General features: G+C 36.8%; 1 protein-coding gene across 5 annotated transcripts in view; it reads left to right on the forward strand.

Moving 5' to 3' along the window:
• The first annotated feature begins 3,938 nt into the window (after positions 1 to 3,938).
• The window catches only part of LOC137197450 (ovarian cancer G-protein coupled receptor 1-like), a 92,495-nt gene continuing 83,126 nt past the window's right edge, over positions 3,939 to 13,307 (forward strand). For 3 of the 5 annotated variants that reach the window (XR_010931427.1, XR_010931429.1, XR_010931425.1), the window contains exon 1: positions 3,939 to 4,082. Coding sequence is in view for 1 of the 5 variants with exons in the window: in XM_067610863.1 (XP_067466964.1) it covers positions 5,737 to 5,919; positions 7,218 to 7,402; positions 7,537 to 8,026 (858 nt within the window). In the remaining 4 variants the exon portion in view is untranslated. Of the gene's footprint in view, positions 4,083 to 5,690; positions 5,920 to 7,217; positions 7,403 to 7,536; positions 8,261 to 13,307 lie in introns of those variants that run through there. The other 2 variants (XM_067610863.1, XR_010931426.1) reach the window with 2 other exon arrangements.

Genomic DNA, 13,307 nt, shown 5'->3' on the forward strand with positions numbered 1-13,307 from the left:
GTATGTAAAGATACAAGAGGCATTTAACTAATTTAACTAATACATTAATAACAAATCAAATGATATATCTGAAGCTGAAAAATGACACTCTTGACATTAACATTCAATAATAAGCTGTTTATTCTGACTGAATTAACATCATTACATTCAGTCTTTAACCTTCCTAATTTAGTGTCCGCAGGTCAAATTTGACCCGTGTTTGAATTCATTAACAAGCCCTGAAAAAAACACTAATTATCATCCAGTAAAATGTTGTATCTGCTGAGTGACTTATTATTCATCAATAACCATAATATATATATACTTACTTTGATATTTTATGTACCTTAGACCACCTTTAACTTACAATGTACAAATCATTTTAGTTTAAAATAGGCACAATTTATCTATTTTATTGCTTATGATGAACAGAAATGGCAAATAAGACCATGAGATGATCTGATAAACAAAATAATTCCCAAAATAACTTGTTTATATTTTCTTACATGTTAAAAATGTGCATGCTGTGCCAGGTGTGTGGTGAGATGTGAGAAATAAAGCATGAGATATATACTGCTATACAGCTGGAGAACAGGAGATGTGTATCTGTGTCTGTGTGTGTGTGTGTCTGTCAAAGGTTACTTTTGGGGACAAATTTCAGATTAATTTTATTTTGAAGTCTGATTAACCAGACTGAACGGCACAAAATACTAACGACTCATTCATTACTTATCAGCTACTCTGCAGCTCTCCTCGGCTTTACGGAGCTTTATAGAGAGTTTCAGCTTATTGTTTATCTGTCACCCTCTTGGTTCACTCTCTGCACTCTTATAACTTCATTTTCAGCCACAGCAGGCAGCTGTTATCAGAGAAAAAGCTCTAAAAACCCACTGTACACTACCTGCTCAGCACCAACAGACAGTTAGCTATAGACTAGCTGGTGAACATAGTGGAGCATTTAGCAGTCAAAGATCCAGATATTTCCCTCAGGAGTTGGTAGAGAACAAAAACAGAGCTAAAAGAGAGTGAATATTGGACTTACATTCACCAGGTGAATGAGACTAACCTTTGTCTTAATGTTCATGCCTTTTTAAATGCTCCTGCATGCTTTATAGCAAGAATGCCAATAAAACAATCTTGAAATAGTACAACTTCTCTCTTCTTTAGAAGTCTAAGTAGAGGAACCTCCTGTGTCTCATACTCACCACTCAATCAGGTTGAGATCCTGCAGCTTTCAAAAGTAAATTTTGTACGTTTCCTTTGTACTTTTTAGTTTTACTGTCATACAGCGTGGAAGCAATAATGGTGTCACTCTATATATAATGTAGCACATAAAAACTGTGAATTTAGTGATGCAAAACAAGGAAAACAGATGCAAACAGTCATGCAAATGAACATGCAAACAGTGACAGTTTACTGCTGTCCAACCAGTAAGTTTCTCCCTCTCTTCCCTTCTATACAAATTTCACATGTCATGTCATTTTACTCTCCCCAGCCCAAAATACCTGTTTGGTTAGTCCACAGATACCTTTGGAACTGAAATCTTGTATTTTAAGGTTTTCTCTCTGACTTTTTAGGCATTACTGTGACTGAATTTCATCAACTCTGCACACTTTATGTGCATTGCAATGACTGAACTGAAAAAGGTTTCAGCTAACTTGAAGGATAAAAACTCATTTACAGCAACAAACAGTCCTGATTGTCTGCTCGTACGAAGAAAAAAATCTAAAAAGCCACAAGCAGAACAGACTAATATGAGCCACATGACATATTTCCATCCAGCCTGAAGGATACCTTCATATAACTGATTAGATGTATAGGTTAAAAGGTTATGGAGTGAGTTGTCCTATGACCAGTTTCTGTAATATTACACTGTATAAAATATTGCTCAGTAGGCCCAAGTGGACGAGATAAGACTTGTATCTGTACCAGTTTTGTTTGAGTATCTCTTGTAGTTTACGTTCAGATTTGCATTTATTCATGTGGGAGACACTTTTATCCAAAGTGAGGTACAAATGAGGTACATGGATAAGTTCACCCCTACATGCTTTTCACAGTCTGTACAGTGAAAAACAGGAAATTGCTGCAGTGACTGAGTGACAGCTTAACAAGATCTGCAAAACTTTGAGGGTGTTAACCAACAGCTTTTACAGATATGGACATGATGAAACCAAATATCAACTTCATGTTTGTAACAGGAAGGGTGAGTCATATGTGCATCATTAAGAGAAAAATAAGTTAACAGCAATGTCCCGACATGTCAGTGACATGAGTCCATATATCTAGAAAATACTGTCTGAGGTTTTTATTAAAAGTTGTTCTTTCTGTTATGTCTTCAACAGCCTCTTTGGTAACAGCTAAGGCTATTAAAAAGAGTTGGTTGTGATGTGATAATATGTTTATTGATGAAAGGTTTCCTACTAGCAACAGTATAGAGATGCTATGTCACCCATAAGTTATGATGAACAGCATCTGTGTTTATCAGTCCTTTATGAAACTTATAACATTTATTCTAAATAGTAATATATGGATAGTGTTAGTAAGACATGGTGAATGTGTCAATACACATTCTACTCTACTCTTTTTAAACTTACATGTCAGGGTTTGTTAATGATTGTTAATAACCTGTGTATCTTGAATGTCATTTTGTATCAGAACCAAAACATTTGTAACAGTTTTTAGCAGTTTCAGCTTGTTGTGTGTGACACTATTGCTACTGAGTAAAGTTAACATAATGTTGTATTGGTGCGATATTGAACCAAACTGGGTACAATTTTGCCACAGTGATGTTTAGTGTGTAAAATCTGTCTTATAAAAGTTCTTAAGCAACATAACTTAAGACAGGAGAAGATGATATGATGAAAATGAACCTATAGAGTAGCTGATGGTGTTTTTTGTTGTTGTTTTTTTTTTCAAGTATGCATAAAATACTAACGACTCATTCATTACTTATCAGCATCTCTGCAGCTCTCCTCGGCTTTACGGAGCTTTATAGAGAGTTTCAGCTCATTGTTTATCTGTCACCCTCTTGGTTCACTCTCTGCACTCTTATAGCTTCATTTTCAGCCACAGCAGGCAGCTGTTATCAGAGGAAAGGCCCTTAAAACCCACTGTACACTACCTGCTCAGCACCAACAGACAGTTAGCTGTAGACTAGCTGGTGAACATAGTGGAGCATTTAGCAGCTAAAGATCCAGATATTTCCCTCAGGAGTTGGTAGAGAACAAAAACAGAGCTAAAAGAGAGTGAATATTGGACTTACATTCACCAGGTGAATGAGACTAACCTTTGTCCTAATATTCATGCCTTTTTAAATGCTCCTGCATGCTTTATAGCAAGAATGCCAATAAAACAATCTTGAAATAGTACAACTTCTCTCTTCTTTAGAAGTCTAAGTAGAGGAACCTCCTGTGTCTCATACTCACCACTCAATCAGGTTGAGATCCTGCAGCTTTCAAAAGTAAATTTTGTGTGTTTCCTTTGTACTTTTTTGTTTTGCTGTCATACAGCGTAGAAGCAATAATGGTGTCACTCTATTCATAATGTAGCACATAAAAACTGAATTTAGTGATGCAAAACAAGAAAAAAACAGATGCAAACAGTCATGAAAATGACCATGCAAACAGTGACAGTTTACTGCTGTCCAACCAGTAAGTTTCTCCCTCTCTTCCCTTCTATACAAATTTGACATGTGAGAAAAACAAGTATTTGTGTGTCATAAAATATACAGTAAAATATACAGTATTTTCAATAATAAAACTGTGGGAAAGTAAGATGAGTAGAAATAGAGAAGAAGTGATGAAAGCTGAGTTTTGTAATATTTTCATTTGAAATGTTGAAATTTTTCTGAGTTACTTTCACAACAAAGTTCAAACTCTCAGAGGAAGATAAAACCACAACCCTGTATGTGACATCTTTGAGGATGTTACATATCTTGTGTGGTTTTGGCCAATCGGAGAGTGATGTGATCTGAGATCAGTTAATCACAAATGTGTTACAGTGCTTTCACTCACCATATTTACTGTAGACTGTTTGGATGCAGACGACCAAACATCAACCTCTGTGTAGGGAACTCATCCAGGTGTGGTCTTGCAGCTTTCAAAGTAAGTTTTGTGACATTTTTCACTTGTGTATGTAGAGATTGTAAAAATGACATTAGAACTGCAAACAGTCATGATAATGAGTATGCAAACTGTGACAAGCAGACAGCTTTGGACTGTAGGTGTACAGAATACTGTGGTTAAACCAACTGTGTTTTATTTCATTTGCATTTTTTTTCCGTAAATACCATTTTGATGTGTAAAAGTTGTGTAACAAAGACAAAAAAAGGTGAGAAAATAACTAAAAAGATAATAACATTCAGAACTTTTCACTATTTGAATGAAATAAAATGAGTTAAATAAAGAAGAATGAAGAAACAAATGTTCATTATTATATTTCTGTATTTCTTGTATTTACTGTATGTTCTGAGCCAACATTGATCCACATAGAGGTATTTATAGTGATATTTGCAGTTTTGATGACAGCTGAGATATAAAAGAGTTTCCTCTGCTGTGACGATATGAAAAGAAATAAAATAAGATAAAAAATAAAAGTCTAACAGAGGGATAGAGTTACACAAACCAAGATAGATAACAGTCAATTAATGATTCCATCCCATAAGTGTTTCTTTTGTTTGTTTGTTTTATTTGTTGGTTATTTTTGGTGTTTGGTACATTTTATCCTTTATTGAGAGGAGACAGTAGAGTCAGACAGGAAATGAGGAGAGAGAGAGAGAGATGGGGATGACATGCAACTAAGATCTGCTGGAATCAAACTGGACATAAATGTTGTAGTTTTGTGGTATGAGTCTTAACCAGTACGCTACAGGGATGACCAGTATGTTAGTGTTGTTAAACATGGTGAATGTACCAACCTGCAGTTGTTTCCTCCAACTTATTTTCATGCTAACTCCAAAACATAGTCAGAGTGCACAACCTGTAAACAAAATATAAAATATGCAGATGATTCATAAAATGGTTTGGTCAGACATGCAAACCTCCTTGTCCAAAATCAGAGAGCACAGAGTTATTCAACTGGTGGGATGTCAAGTGCAGAAGACAAACCATCCTAGACCAATGTCCCTGTACCTTAAATTACTGAAATAACTGTATGAAATTCTGTAGTAATGACCTCACATCATCATGTAAAAATATTTATGCACATCACAAGGACTTGTATTATCTGACAAGTTATTTTTTGATGAAATATAGAACTTCAATGATTAGTCGATTATTCTCATTGCTACTTTATTGCTTTATTGTTTTTTCAAATTATTGTTTCAATCATTCTTCAAGCAGAAAGACCAAATATTCTCTGGTTTCAGCTTCTTAAACATTATGATTTGCTCCTTTTCTTTGTCATATGCAACAGTACATTAAAAAATCTTTAGGATTTGGATTGTTGTTCAGAAAAAAATAGCAAATTGAAGACATCCCTGCAGGCTCAAAGAAATCATGAGTGCCATTTTTACAGTGTATAAAACACTACATTTTATAAACTCAAAGGTTAATCATTTAATCGGGAAAATAATCGGCAGCTTAATCTGTGATGAAAACAATTGTTAATTGCAGCCTTGAAGAAATATTATTAGGAGAAAATGTAACAAAGACACCTTTATAATAAAACCTTTATATTAAAAAACTTTCATAACCTGATCTCTCATACAACAGGTTTCACTCTGAAGAAGAAGAAGATTTCTACAACAATACCTCACAGATGGAAAGCAATGATTACAGCAATGTCACATTCGACTATGATTATAACTACACTGACTATGATTATAGCAATGCAACCTACCCCAGTGTTGCTGGACCACATATTACGTATGTGATAACATGCGTAATCATTAGTATCAGCATTGCTTTGACTCTAGTGGCCATCTACTCTCTTTATTCCCAGGTGAGTACTTTATGACTAAGATTTATTAATTTTAGGTCATGTGTCTGTCATACAGTCTGTCTGTAAAGAATCTTCATCCTGTTACAAACCTGGCTCAGGGCTTGCAACAAAGGAGAGAGTCCACACACTGATGAACGGTGCAAAATGATATTTATTTAACTAAACATAACAATTCATACTTAAATATGGGAATGTTAGGCATCAGTGGTGTAAAGTGGGTGTGTGGATGCATGAAATGTTGGCTGTAAAAGTAAAGAAACACAAGTTCAACACAAATAATCTAAAGTGAAAGCCATGTGGACGGGGTGCTGCTGTTCAGCTGAAAAGAAAGAGAGAGACTCCTGGGCCAGCAGTCCTTTTATATCCTTTGGGCCACTCCCTCCTCAGGTGCAGCCGATCAGCTATGACAGACCTCTTAGCCTACCACTCCTGGAAGAAAATAACAAGAGTGTAACTGGAGAGAACTAGAGGCAGATAAATAAAGAGAGAAAGAGAGAAAGAAAGCAAGAGAGAAAAAGAGAGAGGGCTGTCACAATCCTGCGTGGGGGCTGGAAGGAAGTCTTGTAATGACCTATAAATTTAAGCTACTTGGACCTTAAACACATGCAGTTAACATGTGTAGCTCCATTCCAGCTTCTCTTAAGGTGAAGTTAACAGCATCATTAACTTGTAGAGAAGAAATTGTCATCAGGTTTATCAGAATTTTTCACTCCGCTCCCATCTGGTTGCATATAAAGGACAAAAAAACGGTTTTAAATTCCATTGCAGACTAATCATCAGATTATGATATATATATATAAGTATTTTCCTCTGCTTGAAATCGTTGTATGTATGTGTATGTATGCATCTATATGTCTATGTTTTAGAGGCACATATAATGCACAGTTTAACCAAATTTCCTCATGAGGACAATCAATATCTATCACTCTGTCTTTAGCATGCTAACACGCTAAACTAAGATGGTCATTGTCATTGTGAGCATATTAGCATTTAGCTCAATGGACCCCTGTGCCTAAGTACAGCCTCACAGAGCAGTTAGCATAGCTGTAGACTCTTGAGGTTGTTGAGTCTTGTAACATTGATTGGCCAATGTGTCATATTTGATGACACATTGACCAATGCATGAATGTTTCTGACTGCTATTGCTGTGCAGAGCAAAATGACATATTTATCACTACGCAGAATTCAATCCACTTGTATTTTTGCACATTTTGTGCAAAGGTTCTAAATGAAAATTGAAAAAAAAAAAGAAAATGTTTTCAGCTGCTTTGTTTATTTCTACCTCTGTTTTCTTGCAGGTGCAAAATAACAATGTAACGCCAATCTTCATCATCAACCTCCTCATCTCTGACATCTTTCAGCTCTGCTACATGATCGTCGAAGTGGCAAATCCTGACTGGAAGATCGATGAAATCTTCTTTTATATTTACTACCATAGTGTGCTGGCCAGTGTTGGCTTCATGGTCTGTATCGCCCTGGAAAGGTAGCTATCAGTTTATCCTGTATGTTTTTAGCTACTTCCATGTGTATGACCATTATATTACCATATAAATCTGAAGCTCCTTAAAGTCAGGAATATTCTGTATCTGATGATAGACTGTGTATCTTGTGTTTCAGGTATTTGCTCATCGCATGGCCACTGTGGTACCACGTCAGGAGAAACATCAAGAGCTCTCTTGTTGTCTGTGTTGTGGTCTGGACCCTTCCTCTTGTTTTTGTCCTTCCTCTCTATTTCTGGTTTGAATCTTCACTCATCATTTTCGCCGTCTTCCTCCTCGTTCCTTTCCTGCTGCTCGTATTCTTCCTGGCTGGGACCCTCAAATCGCTGTCTGCTGCCATCTCGGTCTCCTCTGATGAAAAACGACGAATTATGGGAATGTTGGTCCTGGTGCTGCTCATCTACACACTGCTGTTTCTACCCACCATCATCAAGTTCCTGGTAGGAGAAGCCAGTGATAATGATATCTTCAGCTACCTGACTGTCATGATTCGTCAACTCAGTCCTCTTGCAGACTTGATTCTGTATGTTTTCATGAGGAAAGGGGTCATAGACAAGCTTTTGGCCTCTCTGTGTTGTTGCAGAATGGACAGTGATGATAACAGATAACAGATCATCAGTATGAAAGACAACAACATGTACACAGTCAGCTCCATGCAGGCAGAGAAAGAGGGAGAAAGAAAAGAGAGAAAACAGATATTAACTGTAATGTGTCTGAATGTTAACTAAAATGCACTTAAACCAGCAAACAAAAAATAAATAAAGTGTTTGCTGTATGACAACAAAAGACTTTGTGCCACATCATTAGTTGAAATGTTTGTGTCAGTTATGCTCAAAGAAAACTACTAACACTGTTTGTTGTCAGCCAGTGGTGTGACCATCACAAGTAGATGAAAAGGAAACATTGTTTTGATTATGTTGTGAGAGAAGTGGTTGGTGGGAAATGTTTGTCCATGCAGGTTAACTTTTTCTGGTTCACTGTTAGGGCTTCAACAAATGTGCATTAAGTTGATGTCTCTTATTAATTATCCTTTGAAGGGGACATAGCATGCTTATTGTGATTTTCTGTCATTTACATTCATAATTTAAGTCTGCCAAGGGGCAGCTTCCTGGAGCTGGCCAATCAGAACAGAGTAGGCTCATCGAGGGGGGGCCTTAAAGAGACAGGAGCTAAAACGACCTGTTTCAGACAGAGGCTGAACTGAGGGGCTGCATAAAGGGGCAGTATTAGATAAATAAGGAGTTTTTTTGAACTGTAAGTCATGCAAAAATATTCCAGTAGAGCCCCAGAATAAGACTATAGACTTGGAAATGTGCATGTTATGTCCCCTTTAATCAAAGAAGCAAACAAGATATTATTAGTTGATCAACTGAGCTGTTCAACACCATGATCACCCTGTTATTATAGCTGCCACTCCGTCTTATTTCTACAGGGAGATCATCATATCAAGTCTATAGACTTTCTTTTTCTTTAGCCTCTCATACACATTATAATATGTTACCTTTTCCTACTTATAACTATGTATGTCTATTATTGTGTGTGGGGGGTATTTTTATGCATAAAAGTTAAACAACATATGATTTATTTCTTTTTATTTAATATAAGTTATATTTTGGGGGGTTTTGTGGTTGGCATGCTATGGCTTGGCAATACTGATAACATCTTGTATTATTATATGCAGTACTTTTATAAGACATTGTAAATTTTCTGGAAATTCTATAAAAATATGTTTCTAGACAAAAATGAGAATGTCTACTGTTGTGTAATACTATGGAGGCATTTTGCTTCTTTTTTTTCAAATTACCAACGTATGTTTATTCATGTTAAGTTCTCATACTTTTTAGATAATAATGTGGAGCAGAAATTATATCATATTTTTCAATATAAGTTACAGTAGTGAGGCCTACTGTACATTTCCCCCTTCTTAAACTTGTTGATTACCAACTGTTGCATTAATCAGCTGACACTGCAACAGCAGAGATCTAACAAAAGCATATTTCCCACAATCTCTTTAAATACTTTGGCTTTCTGCAGGGTGACACTTTATAAAGAAAAACATGCATTTTCAGAAGATAACGTATGATTGCTAAGAGCTTAAGGTTACTACTTGATAAGTTGTATAGTGTACACAAAAGATGATTAATTATAGTTGTTGTAATGTATTTAATCGTATGTGATTAAAGAACAAGTACTGAGTCATTTCAACTCCATTCAGAGCACACATCTGTCATTTTACTCTCTCCAGCCCAAAATACCTGTTTGGTTAGTCCACAGATACCTTTGGAACTGAAATCTTGTATTTTAAAGTTTTCTTTCTGACTTTTTAGGCATTACTGTGACTGAATTTCTCTGCACACTTTATGTGCATTGCAATGGCAGAACTGAAAAAGTTTTGGCTAACCTGAAGGATAAAAACTCATTTAGAGCAACAAACAGTCCTGATTGTCTGCTCATATGAAAAAAACCCAACTAAAAAGCCACATGCACAACAGACTAATGTGAGATACATGACATATTTCCATCCAGCCTGAATGATACCTTCATATAACTGATTAGCTGTATAGGTTAAAAGGTTATGGAGTGAGTTATCCATTGACCAGCTTCTGTAATATTACACTGTATAAAATATTGCTCAGTAGGTCCAAGTGGACGAGATAAGACTTGTATCTGTACCAGTTTTGTTTGAGTATCTCGTGTAGTTTACGTTCATATTTGCATTTATTCATGTGGGAGACACTTTTATCCAAAGTGAAAAATGAGGTACATGGAAAAGTTCAACCCTACATGCTTTTCACAGTCTGTACAGTGAGAAGGTGAAAAACAGGAAACTGCTGCAGTGACTGAGTGACAGCTTAACAAGCTCTGCAAAACTTTGAGGCTGTTAACCAACAGCTTTCAAACTTTTAACTGAAACAATTGAAAATATGAAGCTTAAATATGAGCTTGGCAATACCTTAATGCCAGCTAAGGTGGTTTGTGCATCCAAATCAGAATCAGGGTCTGTCTATTTTTAGTCAAGTATGCAGCATAGAAAGAATGGGTCTTGGTGTTTGCTCCCACAAACAAAACACAGAAGAATAAATAATAAAAATAGAGCAAGAGTAAGGTAATAATGAAATAATGTAAATAATATTATTTGCAATGGCAGAACTGAAAAGGTTTTGGCTAACCTGAAGGATAAAAACTCATTTAGAGCAACAAACAGTCCTGATTGTCTGCTCACATGAAAAAAATAACTAAAAAGCCACAAGCAGAACAGACTAATGTGAGCTACATGACATATTTCCATCCAGCCTGAATGATACCTTCATATAACTGATTAGATGTATAGGTTAAATGGCCATGGAGTGAGTTATCCTAAGTGATGAACAAATAAGGTACATGGAAAAGTTCAACCCTAAAAAGGCAGCGGTCTCGTGCCATTGTTAAAGTGTATGCAGCAGCTGTTTCCTCCTGTCATGGGAGTTTTGGCTATAGACCTGTCTCTGCCCCCCAGTGGAAAGTGCCGGTGGTGCACGAGGCCCTAGTGAGTGATCCTATGAGCCTCTGGAGCGCTCCTCTCTGAAGGCGTTGTCATTCAAAACAGCTTTGCTGCTTGCACTGACCTCAGCTATGAGAGTGAGCGAACTGTGCGCCCTGTCGGTTCACCCTAGCTGTTTCGTGGTGACCACAGCGGGGCTACTCTCAGACCGCCTGACAGATTTTTATAACTATCAGATTTATAGTTTCTAACCCTCTGACACTGCAGAGATCCAACAGGACACTCATATAAGTCAAGAGGTTATTTTGAAAGCCATGGTCCTGTAAAAGGTCACAAGGCTGCAAAATGTCAGTTTTATTCCTTTTCAGTGTCTAATACAGATATCCAGCGTCCATTGTTGGCTTTCATCGTATTCTTCCAATATCAAACTAACAAGTGGCAGTTTTTGCTCTGAGTAAAATATTGTGAGGTTTATTTGAGTGATATACCTGTCTGCTAACGTCAGTGTTGAGATGAATATTAAAAGAAAAAACAAGAATTTAACTTAGATATGACAAGAATTAATTATCATCTATTATGCATGCTATTGTTATGCTAATATGTATCAAACCTGTTTTGACCCCCGAAGTGATGAAATGTATAGAAATAACTATGGTGAGCAACCTGCAGTCTGAGGAAGGCCCACAGTTAGACCCATACCAATTTGCATACAGACACCACAGAGGAACTGATGATGTAATCACTAGTATAGTGCACATGGTCACTAAACACCTGGAGAATCCCAGGGCCTATGCCAGACTATTGTTTGTTGATTTTAGTTCAGCATGTAACATTTAATAACCCCATATATTACTTAAAGGATATGTTCACATTTTTTCAAGTCTTAAAACAACAGTCAGTTGCTCAAATGAACATTGAAATAGCTCGCTGTAATCATTCCTCCTGTTCACACTGACCATTAGAAGATCCCTTCCTAATGTGCTTTCAATGTAAGTAATGGGGAACAAAATCCACAGTCATTGATTTCTGCATGTTTTGTGCAAAAATGGGTTCAAATGTTTATCTGAACCTACAGAGAGGTGCCAGACATCCAAATTAATCAAATCAAGTGGATATCTTAACTTTAATATAAAGTTCCCTTGTTGTGTTTCCCTAGACTTTGTTTCCCTTATTCTAAATAACTCTGACGTCCAGGACCAGATGTATAAGTCTAAAATACAGAACTTTTTACAGTGGTGTGATGAACATCATCTCACCCTCAACACAAAAAGTTGGACTCTTTCAAGTACCTGGGCATCCACATGGATAATAAACCAGTATGAAATGTATCTGTCAGAGACGTGAACTGTCTGATCGAGAGCACTCAAGGAGCAGAACTATGCACTCTAAAGTGGTTAGAGACTTTAATCATCCAATGTAGAGCCTGCATGGAGTGAAAACATGCCCTTTGAAGCAGTCATAGACATAAACTGTCATATCTAGAGTGCACACGGAGCATAACTGTGTGCTCTAAAGTGGTCATAGACATAATGCAGAAGAGGAGTGACATAGTTAGGGTTAGGGTAAGAATATCAGGGTCAGAGCCGATCAGAGGCACAGTAGGGGTGGGTCTTCACAGAATGAGGGTGGGAACAAAAATAACACAAACTGGAAAATTGTTTGAACTCTCTTCCTGGTTCTGTAGTCCAAAACTACGGTGGCCCCTAAGGACAAAGCATATACAAGAGTGAAAGCACAAACAATAAGAAGAACATGCTCCAAATACTCCTAGCAACCTGGAGCACTTCAGGTGTAGCAATTAGCTTTGTAGCATTTTTCTTGTTTCATGTGTTTTTCCCTTTTTATAAGTGTTTTGGTATTTGTAGCATTTCTTGATTTGGAGCACGCTTTTTTATTAATGTTTGTGCATTCACTCTTGTATGTGCTTTGTCCTTAGGGGCCACCGTACAAAACCCTTTCTAATGAATCAGGAGTCAAACCTGTTATTGTTGTTAGTTTGGAGATGAGTGGATGAAGCCAGTGCAGCACTGCACTATCAGCAATGTGGCTTGGCAGCTTGCCAGTTATTCCATATGTAGGAGATTATACAGATGGTTTTATGTTTGGCCACTAGATGGTAGCATGAAACATGAAATGACACAGTGGTTGCATGAGTCAGTGCTGAAACATCAATGTTGAGGTGCAGATGAAATGAAGATCACACTCAATGTCGGGAGTTCATCAGTTTAAATATGACAAAAGTTACAATTATCACCAAACACATTTAATGTCACTTGAAACTTAAAAAACTACAAGATAATCTTAAACTGGACTGATATACTGTATATGCTTGGGAGTATATTATTGGCAGAAAGAATATTCCTGTTGATGTCAGTTGCAGTTGTTTCTTCCAACCAACACTACAATAC

Source organism: Thunnus thynnus, chromosome 14 (assembly GCF_963924715.1).
Source record: "Thunnus thynnus chromosome 14, fThuThy2.1, whole genome shotgun sequence".
Classification (NCBI taxonomy): Eukaryota; Metazoa; Chordata; class Actinopteri; order Scombriformes; family Scombridae; genus Thunnus; species Thunnus thynnus.